Source organism: Aptenodytes patagonicus, chromosome 1 (genome assembly GCF_965638725.1).
Source record: "Aptenodytes patagonicus chromosome 1, bAptPat1.pri.cur, whole genome shotgun sequence".
NCBI lineage: Eukaryota > Metazoa > Chordata > Aves > Sphenisciformes > Spheniscidae > Aptenodytes > Aptenodytes patagonicus.
Window position 1 is genome coordinate 65620454 of NC_134949.1, and position 14995 is coordinate 65635448.

A 14995-nucleotide genomic window follows, 5' to 3' on the forward strand; every position below is an offset into this window, starting at 1 on the left:
ACCGTGTACCACAGTGGCAGCCGTGCCTCAGTACCAGCGTTACAAGAGAGCCCTGGGGAAGCGCAGAGGGGAGAGGGACACAATTTTACGTGATGCGGGAAGAGTGGAAACCACTGGGAAAAGCAGCATGGTGTTTACCCAGGGTGCCTCGTTTCCCATCAGCACTTCACCCAAGGGGGAACAGCAGACATATGTACTGTGCAACTTCTTTCCTAAATAACTATTTTTTTTCCCGAGAAACGTGTTAGGACGAGAAAGTTCAGCCCCGTACTCTTGGTCAAATACCAGTCCTTAGGAGACCCTCATCCTCAGCACGTTCAGCAAATGAAGTAGCAGTCACCCAGTCAGCACCTTCTTTCTTCTTTCAAGGCGGCTTTTATTTTGTTGGCTTACAAGGCAAACATGGCTCTCCCTTCGGGCTTCTCACACGGGCAAAACATTAATGTAGTGCCCCAGCCCAAAGAAATTCTCTAGTCACAGCAGTAATTTTAGAAGGATCTAATGTCAGCCAACAGAGTGACGGATTAACGCCTTTTGTTAAATGGATTATCACAAGGGCCACAAAAGCTTTGAAAGTAAGGACACATCCAATGAAAACACGGAGGTTTCTGGATAAGGAACTGACCTTTACAACTTTCACAATCTGCATCTCCGGACTGGCACGATGTAATTGCTTTGGCAACAGTGCCTGACAGTGCCAGCACACAAGAAGTTTGTACCTCCGGTCGGGTTTGCCAAAGTGGCAGGTAGCAATTCAGGCGCTAGTAATTTGGCTTTAGATGTTTTCTGCGCTGCTGAGGGCATATACTGGCCTGACTTGTTTCACAGTGACTTAAAATAACTCATCTTTGCAGGAGATCTTTGGCCGGGGCAGTTAGGGATTTTCCCTCCATATTCTTCACCGGACGATGTAGCTTTTCTTATGCTTTTTTGATTATTTTCTTTTAATCAAGTCAAAAAGATTAATACATCTTAAAGGGTCAACCCCCAAAAAGTCACCGTTATTTTTTCCTCTCCTCATTGCCGTTGTGCCTGATGGGTGATGGGATGTCCATACGACTTTGTTGTCCTCAGAGGGCTAGTCCAGGCTCTCCTTAGCGAGGACTGTATCACTTACGGCACACAAGGGTTTGCTCTGTGAGTGAACGAAGGTGGTGTGTCGCAAGAGATGGAAGTCTAAACGGGAGGTCCGACCCGTGGAAGAGAGAGAACTTATCAGGAAACCCAGTTACGATTCATGCACAGCGCAGCATGGAAATGCCAATTAGCGCTGAACTGACCCACAAGCGAATTGCCTTGATTGAGTTCCAGGAGCTGAAATGAAGCGCTGAAGAATGCCCAGTCTCTTGAATCATAAAGATTTGGCATCTTTCATTTTTAAAGAATGATAAAATGCCTGCGTTGTCCCGGCTTGGCATGGAAGCAAGTCTTAAAATAGCAGAATTTCCCATTGACTGGGATTATTTTTGCTGCTGGTTGATTAGCACTCTGGGAACGGTATCAGTCAGTCAACAGAGTACTCGTCGCTGCGAATGTCATGGCTGCACAGTTTTATGTGCAGTTTATCCTAAAGCCGCTGTTTTTTACGAGGTACGTTCTGACACGTCTTTCCTCTAATGGACAGGTGGGCTGTGCTCGGCCATATCAAATCATGGGCGTTTTCCGATTCTCATGCTTCCTTTTTGACTCCATCAAAAGACCGAGTGGCCGGTACCTCCAAACCGTAAACCCCGTAAACCCTCTGAAGTTTGCGTGACCCCAGCAGCAGCAGCGCTGGGGCTGAGGGGATGGCGGGGGGCTGCCGGGGGCTGCCCCCGCCGGTTCCCCCTGAACGCTCCCCTTGTGACCGAAGCGTGGCCGGCCTCGTCCGCCTCCCACCGGCGCTCCCGCGGGCAGGGAACCCCGTGATCCGCCTCAGCCCGGTGCGGTGACCGTGGCGGGGGGGGCCGGGCACCGCGGGGGGGATGTCGCGGGACCCAGCCAAACCGCCGGAGAAGGGGCCGCGGGCACCAGCGGAGGGTCCGGCGGGGATCGCGCCGCCCCGGGAGGCCCCGCGGTTCCCTCCCGCCAGGCGGCTCCGCGGCGGGCGGCTGTCCGGGCCGGCAGGCGCCGCTGCGCGCCCGGCCGAGCCCCGACTGCCCGCCCCCGCCCGCAGCCCCCCGCCCTCACGCGCCCGACGCGGCGGGGGCGGGACGGCGCGCGGCGGCCGCAGTCTTGTCGCTGCCGCGTTGGCTGGCGCGCCCGTCGCTCCCGGCGCCCCCGGCGCTCCATTGGCCGCGCGGGGCACGGGGGTCTCATCCCCCCCTCCGCCGTGACGCGCCGGGGGAGTCCCCGCCCACATTCCACAGCTGGAGCCGCGCGGGGGCCGAGCGCCCATTGGGGCGGGGCCCTCCGGCCGGCCGCTCTCCTCGCCCCCGATTGGCGGCCTCGGTTGAGGGGGCGGGGCCAGGCGGGGGCGGGGGCGGGGCGCGGCGCGGCCGCGGGGCGGTGGGGGCGCGGCGCGCAGCTGGCGGGGGTGACCCGTCCGCCCCGGCGCCCGCACACTCCCGGTGGCGGCGGGGACGCGGCCTCAGCGCGGCTCCGCGGCCCATGGGAGCGGGCGGCGTGGCGTGAGCCGGCCGCCGCGGGTGGGCAGGGGGCAGCGGATCAGGCCGGCGGGGGTGCCCCGGTGCTTGCGGCCGCCATGGAGGTGTGCGAGAGCAGCGGGGAGCAGCCGCCGCTGCTGCACTGGGACCGCAAGCTGAGCGAGCTGTGCGAGCCCGCCGACCCCGACACCCTGCTGTGCCACACGGTGAGGAGCGGCGGGGGCACAGCCGTGGGGGGGCTCCTGGGGGCGCTGCCCGGCCGGAGCCGCCGGGAGGGCGGGGGAGGGATGGCTGAGGCGGCCCCCGTGGGCGGCCGCGTTTCGAGGGGCCGCGGCAAGGGTCGTGCCGGGCGCCCTCTGCCCTGCCGTGGGGCGGGGTGGGGTGTCCCGGCAGGCGCGGGGGTCGGTGCCAGGCGGGTGGAGGAGCCGCGGCCGTAGGCCTTCGGCCAACAGGTGCTCGCCCGCCGCTTCTCCCCGGGACTGCCGCCTCCCCGGTCCCGGTCCCGGTCCCGCCGGGGGAGCGAGGCGTCCCCGGGCAGGCATTGGGGCCGTGGCTCGCCCCGTCTGCGCCGGGGTGCCACAACTTCCTCCCCTCCGCGGCCGGGCGCAGCCGTTGGCGGCTCCTGGCAGCCGGGCTCTCGCTCCCCTCGCTCCGCCCGCCGCCCCCCGTCCCCCTGCGCAGGCCGGGAGCCCAGCCCAGGCCTCGCCGCCTCCCCGGCGCGGGCAGCCCGGCTCCCGGCTGGGGCTCCCTCTTCCCCCTCGGCGCAGCCCGCTTCTCCCGGGCGTCCCGTCGAGAGTCGCCGGCAGCGTCTCCTCTTCCGAAGCGAGACTCTTCCGGCACCGTTCCGCTCCCCGGTCTGCCCCAGCGCGGGAGGGACGTGACAGAAGGTCCCGGTTTGTCCCGGCAACCGGGGACGGACGTCGTGAACCGAGGGGCTCTCCTTGCCCGGCGCTTGGAGCCTGGTCGTGGGCCATCGTGCCAGTGTCGGAAAAGTTAACTATCCCGTAGGCATGCTGTGGGGGGTCTTGTAAAGGCATTGATGAAATCCTTGCTGGAGTGGCTTTGAGGGCCAGCACATGAAGTTTTGATGTGGTGCGGTTTTTTGTTTTTTTTTGTTTTTTGTTTTTTTTTTTCCCTGGACTCCCCATATTTTTGCTTGTGCAAAATGCATAGTTAGGACAATCCCGAGGAAACGTGTCTTATTACCTCCGCTGTGTTGTTTGTCTCTTAATCTGGAGGCTTTTTGCAAGCACAGAGATACAGCTTTATAAAGCTGTGTAGGTGCAAATCCTAAGTGGAAGTGAGCTGGGCCGCTTCGGGACAGCGTGCACGGCAGACTCCTCTAGTCCACCGTTTGTGCAAAGCACAGGGCGGTCAAGCTTGGTGCAGTCGTCGAGTGGAGACCCAGTGTAACATGGTGGTGGTGACGACTAGCATGTGGCAGAGTGCCTGAGGAAAGGTGCTTGGCAGGTGCTGGCGCGTGCTCCGCGTTTCTTTCTTGCACTGAGGAGAGTGATGTGCAAATACAGTCACCCCACAGAGAGGGACCAACCTCTTCGCGCGGGAGCAGTGGTGATCCCACAGCGCGATGTGCGGCGCGGCAGCGTGCTGATGCTGTGCGGAGATCTTGGTGTTAGTCTTGAAAGGCAAACAAGGAAAATCTTACTTGTTGTGTGCTGTACACGGTGGCCTTACTGATCCGGGTTCGTGTCCGTCACAAGCTCCAAACCTTGTTTCAGCAGGAAGCAAGCCTGCTGCATGCGTGACTCTCTTTAAACATTGTTTGGCTTCTTTGTCTTTGAAAACTCTTGGGCTTTCTTGCGCAATGTGCATCTTCTGGTAGATCCGGGGAAAAGGAATCGTATGTTATGGTGGGTTGTTTTTTTTTTTTTAAAGAGCCAGCAGGAACACTTAACAATGGAAAGCTCTTCCTTCAAACCGCTGTTTTTCTTGTGTTTTTTCTTTAATAAGACACAGTCTTTTTTTCTTTAACAAGAAGAACGTTGTGAATGAAATGAGAGGCTCTTCAGAGAGTGCTCCCCCTCGGATTTTACAGTTGTGCTGGGATACTTCCTTCTGCTTTGTTTGGATCCCTGTGATGAGAATGGAGTTGTTACTCTTAACTTTTGTTTTCTTATTTAGTATTCTCATATTTTTTTAATTAGTGCCCTTGAAGGAGATCTCGCGCTTGGGCTAGAACTTGTGGCTGCAGCGACACAGATATGTGTGTGTTCTGCCCTATTTCAAGGAGCCCGGGACTTGGTTTTAAGTGTAGCTTGACAAACAAAACATCCTGGTTGTCTGGTAGATGGAAGTGTGATGCTTTTCCCTCTACTGTTTTCAAGTTTTATTGGGGATTTTAAGCTTCAAATGCTATGATGATGCGTGTTTTGCAAGAGGCAGCGCATAGCTGGATCTGCAAAACTTTGGGCTGTGACACCCCCCCTCCTCTTTGGGAGTAACATTCTGCCATTGATTTGTTTGTGCGGGTTTTTTTAGGAGTTTAAGACTTCTTTAGACCACTTTAAAATCAAATAAAAAGTGTGAAATCAGTTTATCTTTTTTGTTGTTTTTTGAATTCTTCCGAAAGAAGCTATAAGTAAAAAATAAAAGCAACAACATGCTATGGATAAAGTAGGTGTAGTGGGGTATTAGGATCTTTAATTTCAGAAAACTTCCCTTTTTTCCTTTATCATTCTTTGGGAGGGGGGAAGCACATGTTTCTGACTGTTGAACGTTTTCTTTTGCAAAGCTAATCCTGCTGTGTGGGGGAAAATACTGTGCTTGATACCATGAAACACAAGTTCTCCACTTACCTCTGGCCAAAGCTTCATAGAATCATTTTTAAAAACAAACCAACCAAACGAAAAAAAACTACTCTGGATGAAACATTTGTTCTTCTCCTGGCTTATGCTTTCCATCTGGGAGGACTGGTTTGACCCAGCTGGTTCTGCTGTGTTTGTAAACTTATTGCAGGGTGTTTCTGAAAAGGTCAAGGTGATGAGCAGACCCTCCTATGCTCTATCTGCATGAGTGCCCACCACCTGTGCTGTCATCCTCACAGCTGAGGAACATGTGCTCTATGGCATCTTCTGGCCTTTGCACACTCCTGAGGTGTCCCGTAGCTGGATGTGCAAGTCTGCATTCAAGAAAACTTCTGAGTGGGCTTAGGAAAGGTGCCTGGGATAGTCACGCAGCCCTAGGAGCGTGAGCTGGACTGGCAAGGGGGAGGAGGGAGAAGACGACAACTGAGGGGAGAGCTCACAAGCAGGAAGAAGGATCCGTGTCCTTCGGCAGTTGGTCCCGTGTGCGCAGACAGGCGAGGGTGAGAAGTCTGTGCCAGCTGCCTTTTGTGTATTTTCAGTTAAATTTTAACCTTTTTACGACCGTAAAGGTTGTTCCCGGGTCTGGTTGATTTGAAGCTAGTAGACAAGTGTGAAAGTATGCATACACTTAAAAACTCAACCTCTATTTTAAACTGTTCCAGCCTGCCTTAATTACCAGGGCTGAAATCCAGCCTCCCTGGGATTTACATTTCTCTTTAACAGCTGATGATTTCACCAGTGCCTGAAGCAGTGTGAGGAGCGGTTCCCTCGCTCCGCTGGTGCTGTCGGTGATGTCATCGGCTGTGCTGGGAGAAACTGGGACCTTGAGAAGCTCAGCTCTGGCGTTGGCAGGCAGCAGTCCTTGAGGTGGCTCATTAAAGTCTTTACGGTTTAGAGTAATCACCTGGATGCCAGATAGCTTTATAGTGGTTATTTTTCCAGGGTGGCTTAGTTTCCCATCTAAGAAGAGGCTGAAAGGTTTTCCAGAGGTGTGTTCATGGCATATGTGACGTGTCTGCATGTTTAATCTTCATATGCCCTGTAGCTTGTTATGATTGTGGGTCGGTAATACTGTACCCTGGCATTGTGCAAGGTAGTATTATTATTATTATTATTATTACATGCTTTTTCTTTTTCCTGGCAGTCGAGCAGAAGGGAAGCGCAAAGCCTGCCGCTACCCAAAGGGAGCAGAAGTGCGGCCAGGTTGCAAACTCTTCACCTTTGTGCCGCTGCTGTTACTTCCTGTAACGCGCAGGCGGGCTTGAAGTGGGAGAGCTCTGCTTGCGGTCGTGGGTCTCTGTTGGAGTTGATCCACAGTTGTACGCGGCCCAGCTGGGACAGCATCTTCAGTGACAAATGCCAGACCTGATGCAGATGGAGAAGTCTGTTGACAAACGCGGTGTGAAATGCCGACTACCTGTCCCATTACTGGATGGCAGCTGAAAGGCAGATAGTTCTTATGAACCTTTGACATTTAAAAACTCCTTATTTAAAACTGAGGAGGCAGTCTTTTTTTCCCCCATTTTCATGGTTATTTTAACACATTAGCTGCTGGCTGCTGCTTCCAGATGGTAGCAAAATGCAGCTGAATGTAAGTATGACTGTGATCTCAGCATGGCAGATGTAGAACTGCACCTGCCCTACAGGTACGTGAGGGCAGTGGCTGGCTTAAATGTTCAGGACTAAATTCCCAGATGTCATGTCCTGAGTGTCTTGATGATGATGAGTGGTTAACTGGAAGATGCTTCAAATGCTGAGTAGCCCAAATTGCTTATTCTTTAAAGAGCTTGATTGCTGAACTTGAAGCTTATACAAAAAAACCTGAAATGCCTCAAATATCACATTGCTGATGCCATTGAGCGGTGTTTGAGCTCAGCAAGCCTGTTGCCATGTCGCCGGTGATGCTCTGGGTAGCTCAACCCTGGAATATGGGGGCAGTGTAGGCTGGCATGAGTGGAGGAGGCATCCCGCACCTCGGCTACCAAATTGCTATCTCCCTGCAAGAACAAAACCAAAGCGATCCACCCCTGAAGGTTAGTGTTCAGTGATGCCAGACTTCAGGGTTCTGATCATCATCTAAGACGAGCTGGGGAAACTTGGAGCCGGCCTTCTTTCCTCAGATAAAAATCGCCCATTACAAGCCTCTGAACCTCACCGGGAGCTTGCCATGACTCACTTCCTCTGCCACAAAAACGATGGTTGCTGTTACTTTGTGTTCTGATGACTTCTGCAGAAATGCTGCCTCTGAACGAGCTGCCAGGGATTGCCTCTAGTTTTCGGAGTACGGCAGTGGCAGTAGTTAATTTAAATGGAGGAGAGTGCTTGATTTTTACAATCTGTATGTATTTAATTAAAAGTTGCGGTTTCCGCAGCATGTATAGACGAAGAGCTGGCTGTATCTTATTTTGTGGTGGCTGCATGTAGCTTTCTGTAAAATCTGGTGTCAATATAGTCTGATCCTTTTTTTTTTTTATTTATTTTGGTTGGGGGAAGGTACTTCATTTATTTAAAAGTAGGGTTTGGCCTGTTACCTTCTAACAAGAAAGCTGAAATCTCTCATTCTTTCTTCTCTATACACCTGCATATGGATGACCAGACAGCTAACTTTAGGTGAAATATTTGTAAAATCAGTACTTTCAAGGATTTTGCCAAAATCCGTCAGTAAATAGGAAAAAATACGAAAGTAAGATTTTTAAATAGTTGCGTACAGACTTCATACAAAGCAGCAGTGTTAAGTTTTGAGAATGCCTTTCCATATTAAAAAAAAAAAATCAAGGTCACAACTGCTGAACAGCAGAACTAGTTGTATTCAGTGCCTTGCACTGAAAGCCGTTCCCCCGCCCTGCCGCCCCTGTTTTCTTCCTGAATTTAAATAAGAAAACCACTCCTGTTTGCCAAGGGTATGTCATGTACCTGTAATGGGTCTAAATGATCTACGGTTCTTCTAAAAGCTGAGATAAATGTAAGTGGGATACTTTGAAACTTTACCCTCATATTTTCTGACAGTTAAAATTAGAAAAATAAGGGTATTGAGTTGCTGGTTGGCTTCATTTGCACCGGCTGTAACTGTATAGTGTAGTGCTTGATGCACAGTGAGGACAGGAGCTGGAAAAAATGTTAGTCTGTCCTGGGACTGACTTTGGAGCATGGTGGATAAGAATAAGCCAGCATTTACTGTACAAAAACACTATTTTTTTTTTTCCCTGATGGACATGACTGATCTGCACTGTCCTCTGTAAGTGTTTCCTTACTTTGGAAGGCCAGTCGTTAAGCGTGGAGCAGGTTGTGCGCAATAGCTGGGGTAAAGGAATTTCATTCACAGTGTTACCAGACAGGGTTTTCCTGTGTCTGGAGTTGTTGAACTTATCTACAGGGATGGGGGGAACTTGTGGTCTTTGCAGGTCTTTGTTCGCACTGTAAAGAGTCCCTTCTTTGGGGTCTTTCATAGCTGGGGGTTAAGTAAGTTTCCACTATCCTGGGGAGGGTGACCAGTTTTTTCATTAAACCAGTCTCACTTTTTAGGATCATCTGTGTCTGTGGAAGAGGCTGATCTGACTAGCTGCAGATCCCAGCTGGGGATGTGCAGTTTGATTGGATCTTTTTGTGTCCCTCTTGCTTTCTGGTGCACCAACTTCAGCTGCAGCAGTTAATACATGCCGTATTTCTCCTCCCTGACAAGTCTGTCTTCATACTTTTACTTGTATGCTGTGAAATCAGGTCATCTTCATGCCAGCTGTGACAAATAAAATAAATATAAAATAAATATAAAAATAAAGCAAATGGGCCTTTGACCAGTGTACCATCAGCTCTGGCTGTCTCTTAGCTTGTCTCTGCTTCTTGCTGCGTGGCTGTCACCTATACCACCACCTGGCAAAGCCGCTTCATATCTGAGCTGTCTGGCAGATGTGGGAGGGAAGTAACTATTGCAGAATAAAATTGCTTCAGTGCCTTAGGAGCCACTGTGCGCAGCAGTACTGTGCTGTGGTGACACAACGGGATGCCGCTGGATTGGGGGGCACTTAAGCTTCCCTTAATAGGCTTTTTTGCAGAGCTAAGCTAGAATGGATGTGCTCAGCTTCGCTATGGCAGGAGCAGGGGGATGTCTGCCTCGTGAGCTAGCACCTTGTCAGCAGTGCGGCTCCCATGGCCCTGCTCGTGCAGGGGCTGAAGACCTAGCCAGGGCTCTGAGTAAGGACTGAGGCACCTAGCTTGTGCTGCATCTTGCTAGCTACTCATCCCTCCAAAGCGCTGTGCAGTCTTTGTCACTGTGGGCTTGTTTTCTCTTGGCGCCTCAGCCACCAAGATACCTCTAAGATACTTGGTTGTTGTTTTGAAAATGAAGAGACAGTCCTTTGAAAGTAGCCCTCTGTCTCTGACCAGGCAAGTTATCTTGCTGGCTTTGCGCTTGCAGATAGATGCTGCTTTTTTGTGCTGTATCCAAATATCAGTTATCAGGCCCTACTGTCCTTCAGTGCTGTCTGTACTCCTTCCTCCCTGTGTTCCCAAAAGCTGTTTTCCAGTCACTTTGTAATACTTGGTTTAAACATCCATCGTCTGTTTCCTCGGTCTGGCTGCTTCTCTCCCTTTTGGAGAAGGATCGTTTTGTTGGTGAGACACTAGCAATTATTGATAGCCAGTCAGATAGGGTGACTAACCTAGCTTGGTGGCGTTTTTCGCAGGCTGCATTGGCTGCCTACCCTGAGCTTACGAGGTCCTCCCTTTAATTCCTCCAATTCCCTAGTGCAGCTCTCCTTTTTCCAAGGGAGATAGGTTCTGGGTGGGTCCCTGAGGGGTCCTCTCACGATAGAGCTCTGCATCTGGTTTTTCAGGGAAAGCACATTCATTTCTGCTGTTGCTCCCTATTCATCTCTCTCTGAATCACGGAGATGAGAAATCATGCTTTCTGGATGCCCTTTGGCTGAGTTTTTTCTGGGTGACAAGACCTGACAGTGCGGTTCTGCACCTGGATGTAACCGCAGGCTGTTGTGGCAGCTGCCTGGGAGCTCATCCAGTTGTAAAATTACTTTCTTGCAAGAAATTTAGCTTTCAAGGGGTATCGGTTCCCTGATGCAGCTTACCCTGTGGCAGCCCAGGTACTGGTGCTGACGTGAGAGGGCAGGTAGGAATATTTGGCTGGGGAAGGGGTGGTGGAACTGCATTTTGGGCTAAAGGAATGTGCAGTGGGAATAGTCTGGGTAGCTTTATGGGTTGTGCTTAAATGTAATCCTGATGTGTGCGTGTGTGTATTTATTTGATACCAGTGGACTGTTATTTGGATGTCACTGGAAAGAAAGGAGATGAGGAGGCAGTTGTTCAAGGATCAATAGGAAAAAGGGTTGTTTGAGAAGAGTGTGGATATGTAGCAGAGAAATGGACAGACCTGAGCTTCAAAGAAGCACTGATGTTGGATCCAGTCGATGGTACTGCCACCCCTCCACGATGCCGAGTGTTGGTGAAAAGTGGAGGCTGTCTTGGGTGCTAAATTGTCTTGTGTAAAAGTGACAGAAACAGTGTGCGAAACATAAGCTTTGCTTAGGGCCACATTTTTACTGGCAAATATGTTACCCTTTTACCTCACTTAAGCGAGTAATAGGCAGTAAAGAAGACAGGTAAAAAATGGTGAGGTTTAATAAGGCGTAGCAGAGGTGGGCATTGTGTCAGCTGTCTTCAGTCTGAGATACTGAGCTCTTCGTAGCAGGGACTGTCATTCTCTCTGTCTGTGAGCTGTCAAACATAGCTTGTGACCGCAGAAGAGAGAGTCACTGAATTGAGTTATATCGGTGCTAAATGCGTGCAGGAAGGATAAAAATGCTCTGTCAAATAAGGAGTGCTCCCTCTCATGAAGGCAAGCTGGGAAGCAGAGAAGGCAATGTGAGAAAATAAGGAAAGGTTGGTTAAACGGGATAGACCTGAATTACTAGAGCTGTCCCCGTAGCTGCCATCCATCCAAATATGTGCCACTGACCTTTCTGTGCCTTCGCTGTATCTTGGAAACTACTCACCTTTTTTTTTTTTCTTCCCATCTGCTGCTAACCAGCTTTCAATCTTCTGTATGTGATCTGGCTCTGCTGTGGCGACAAGCAAAAATCTAATGGAAAAATGTGACACCCGCTTCATCTCCTTCCTCTCTGCCAAGGAAAAACATTCCCCTGCAGTCGCACTGGGGCTGGCTTTGTCCTTTCATGCAATCTGTTAGTCATATGGGATGAGAAATAGAGACTAGGCTGCTCTGATGACCTCTTAGGTAGCCTTGGGCAGGCACATGGCATGGGGAGCTTCAGCCTTCCTTCCTTGCAAAGTCTGATGTGTCCCAAGCAGAGATGCAGGAGGGAAGTGAGTTGATGTTGGTGAAAGCTTCCCCCCTGTTGCATAGGGGCAAAAAGCAATATTGCTGATATGCTGTAGTGGCTCACCTGGAGCTGTACATGCTGGGTGAGCTGCTCTCCTGCAGGACAAGCCCTGGCTGTTTGGTGACACCCTGGACCACTCATCTCCCAGCTCTTTTTGGAGTGGAGGTTGGCTGCAGAGGTAAGGTGTGTGCTCCATTGTGTGAGATGGGCTAATCTAGAGTAGGGAGGGGGGAGGTCACATGCCCTTGTTCTGCACCAAAGCTATTGACTCCTGCCCCTGATTTTGGATGTAAGCAGGGTCTTCAGCCGTGGCAAAATGCTTTTAAGCATGTGGTGGCTTGTGAAGCGAGGAGAGCTTCTTTAAACTGCTGAGATCTGGAGTATCCTGTTTCATTTTCCTTCTCCAAAGTTTGGATGCTGTGATGCGAAGGTCTGTAGAAAAGAGTGGGGGAAAAAAGTGGGGAAAAAAATCCTTGCACTACCGTATGACAGAAAACGGACAACAACTGAAGGGAGAGAGGTTCAGACTGGTAAGGAAAAATGTCTTCGCTGTGAGGATAGCACTGGAATAGGCTGCCCAGAGAGACTGTGCCGTCTCCGTCCTTGGAAGCTTTTAAGACCTGACTGGATAAAGCCCTGAGTAACCTAGTCTGAGCTTAGCACTGACCCTGCTTGGGCAGGAGGCTGGGCTAAAGACCACCTAAGCTTCTTCTAGCCAGAGCTGTGCTGTGGTTCCATGACAGTCCTGGACCCAAGGCACTGTCTTGCTCAGGTCTAGATACTGCATTGCTAAGCAGTAGTCTGATCCACAAGTTTTTCATGTCCCGTGATTGAGTTTTGCTGATGTTTTTTTCTTGGGTTGGTTTTTTTTTTTTTTTTTTTGTTAGGAAACTATTGTTTCTGATGACCATGGTTTCACAGAAGCAATACTTCTGGGGTTTTTTTTCAGTTCTGGTTTGGATTTACTGAAATGGGAGAAGGAAAACCGAACCAAGTTCCAGCCGTCCTGAAGAAATGCTTGTTCTGTGCGTATGTTTTCCTTCTGTGCAGCACACATGATGTGCAGAGTTACGTGTTGGACTTGTGGTTTGTTTATGCACCCATAATTTTGTTCCTGATAAAATTCTGGGCGTCTTACCTGCTTGCTCTTCTGTCATATGATATGGCCGAATAAGAGCCTACACCATTTGCTTCAAGGCTGTTTGCCTTTGTGCAACCTCATATCCATAAGGATTGGCTACTACCTGTGTTATTTCCTTTTTGTGGCTAACCCTGGAACTGTAGGTGTGGGAAGAGACCACCCTGTGTAGTAGCTTGTGTGGCTAGCTTGGAGGAGGTGTCGTAGACCTAAAACCTGAAAAACAGCCAACAAAAAAACTCCACCAAACCCAAGCCCTGAATACCAAGCAGGTCTCTGTTCCTTCACCCCTGCAGCCCCGCAGAGAATTTCGTACACAAGGGGAACTTAACCCAAGGCTGCTTTTTTTCCCCGGTCTCCTATAGGTTCTTCTGTTGGCTTCTGTAATCCGCTTGCCACTGATTTGATTTTGTGTGGGTTTTCTGAAAATGTGTATTCTCATTTCTGGCGCTTCTGGTACCCACAGAAGAGATTTGTGTGAGTATGTGTAGAACCAAAACTTAGGAGCAGTAAAGAGCTGATCTGCTCCTCTAGCTCTTCTCGCAGCAGAAGCAGCGACGTGACTATTGCCTTTGGGGAACATTTGTAATAGTACAGACAGGATGAGATCTTCATGAGGAACCAAGACGAAGAAGGTCATTATTTCTAGTAAACAGATACCTGGCTTTCTTGGATCCGTCCTGGCTAGCAAAGGACGAAGACTGAGGAAAATATGAGGTCTAAACTGTCCGCTTTCATACCTTGTAATATGAGGCAGCAGCTGACTTTCTGCAAAACATCTGTCTTTCTCATCGCGGGTGTAACTGGCCTAGTCATCAGCACTGATGGTATGTCTTGCTTGAGCTCCTGCACCACAGCTCCCTTCCCCTCCTCCTCTCCACTGCCCCCCCCGCACAGCTGTGTGCGTAATTCAGGGTTGGGACTGGTGTGGTGTTTGGGGCAGGCTGGTAATCTGCATTTTTCAGAGAACAGACACAAAAGCATGAGGTTTTTTAAAAAAAGAAAAGAAAATCAAACTGACCCTGCCTACATACGGCTCTGATGCACTCCCTGGTGAAGTGCTGTGGGGGCTGAGGGCTCTGCTAGGGATGTCCATTTTGGCTGGCTGCACGCCATCTGCCCTTCCTCTTGTCTGAAAAAGTGTTTTCCCCCTCGCCTCTCCAGACCGATGCCTGCCTGCCCCCTTCCCTCCCAGCACCCCTGAAGGAGCCAAAGCAGAGCCTCCCTGGGAGGCTCCTGCCCGTGGTTATCAAATCAATGACAACAGCTCTCCAGCGAGCCGGAAGGGCGGGAGCTGGCGGCTGCAGGAGGGCTCCAGATGTGCGAGGGTGCTGTGCCACAGCCCTGCCCTCGGGGTGCCCAGCCAGCTCGCCCCGCCGGCAGCTGGAAGGTGTTGCTCAGGCGTGACTCCCTAAAGTAACGGGCCTGGCAGAAATGAGCTTTGGCACTGTTTTTACAGGCGCGAGCTTTCTGAACGTGAAACTTGTCTCCTCCTCATGCCTCAGTGCTTTTGCAGTTCTGTTTCTATTCGGCTGGTTCGCTCCTCATGGCTTTCAGTGGATGCTGTCGCTTACAAGAAGGAATAAAAGAGAAAGAAAAGTCTTACTTTTGTACTTGCCCAGAGTGACTTGTGGCTTCTCATTTGGCCGTACTAATTCAGAGCAAAATTTCAGCTGAATTCCTATTGACTATTATCTTTCTCTGCTGAAAAAGCGCAGCAGGGAGTCTGCTCTGGGACTTGGGAATGTTTCCCTATTGCTGTTGCTTGTTTGTTGGGTTGTTAGAAATATGTTGCAAAACCACAGAGGAAAGACGGACATAATTTATGTTGCTGTTTTTTCTCAACTACAAACAACATCTAAAAGATCAAAACCAACAAAAGTGGCACTGACCTTGAAAACTGGTAAATGTCTTTATTTCTTTTCTAAAAAATTAAAGGCATTTCATGTCCAGAACATCTTTTTTAGCTTTAATGAAAAAGATCTGGAAGAGAGGCATACAGACAACCCTCTCCTCAGTACCTTGCTTGGAACAGCTTTCTGGCAAGATTAGTTGGGGATGAAAAAACCTACTTGGTTTTAAGATGTGGCTTCAGTG

The 14995-nt window shown here is 50.5% G+C and overlaps 1 protein-coding gene across 2 annotated transcripts in view; it reads left to right on the top strand.

Moving 5' to 3' along the window:
* Positions 1-2618: 2618 nt before the first annotated feature.
* The window catches only part of CREB3L2 (cAMP responsive element binding protein 3 like 2), an 85080-nt gene continuing 72703 nt past the window's right edge, over positions 2619-14995 (top strand). For both annotated transcript variants that reach the window (XM_076340304.1, XM_076340313.1), the window contains exon 1: positions 2619-2791. In XM_076340304.1, the coding sequence (XP_076196419.1) occupies positions 2684-2791 (108 nt within the window). In that variant the 5' untranslated portion in view covers positions 2619-2683. The remainder of the gene's footprint in view (positions 2792-14995) is intronic.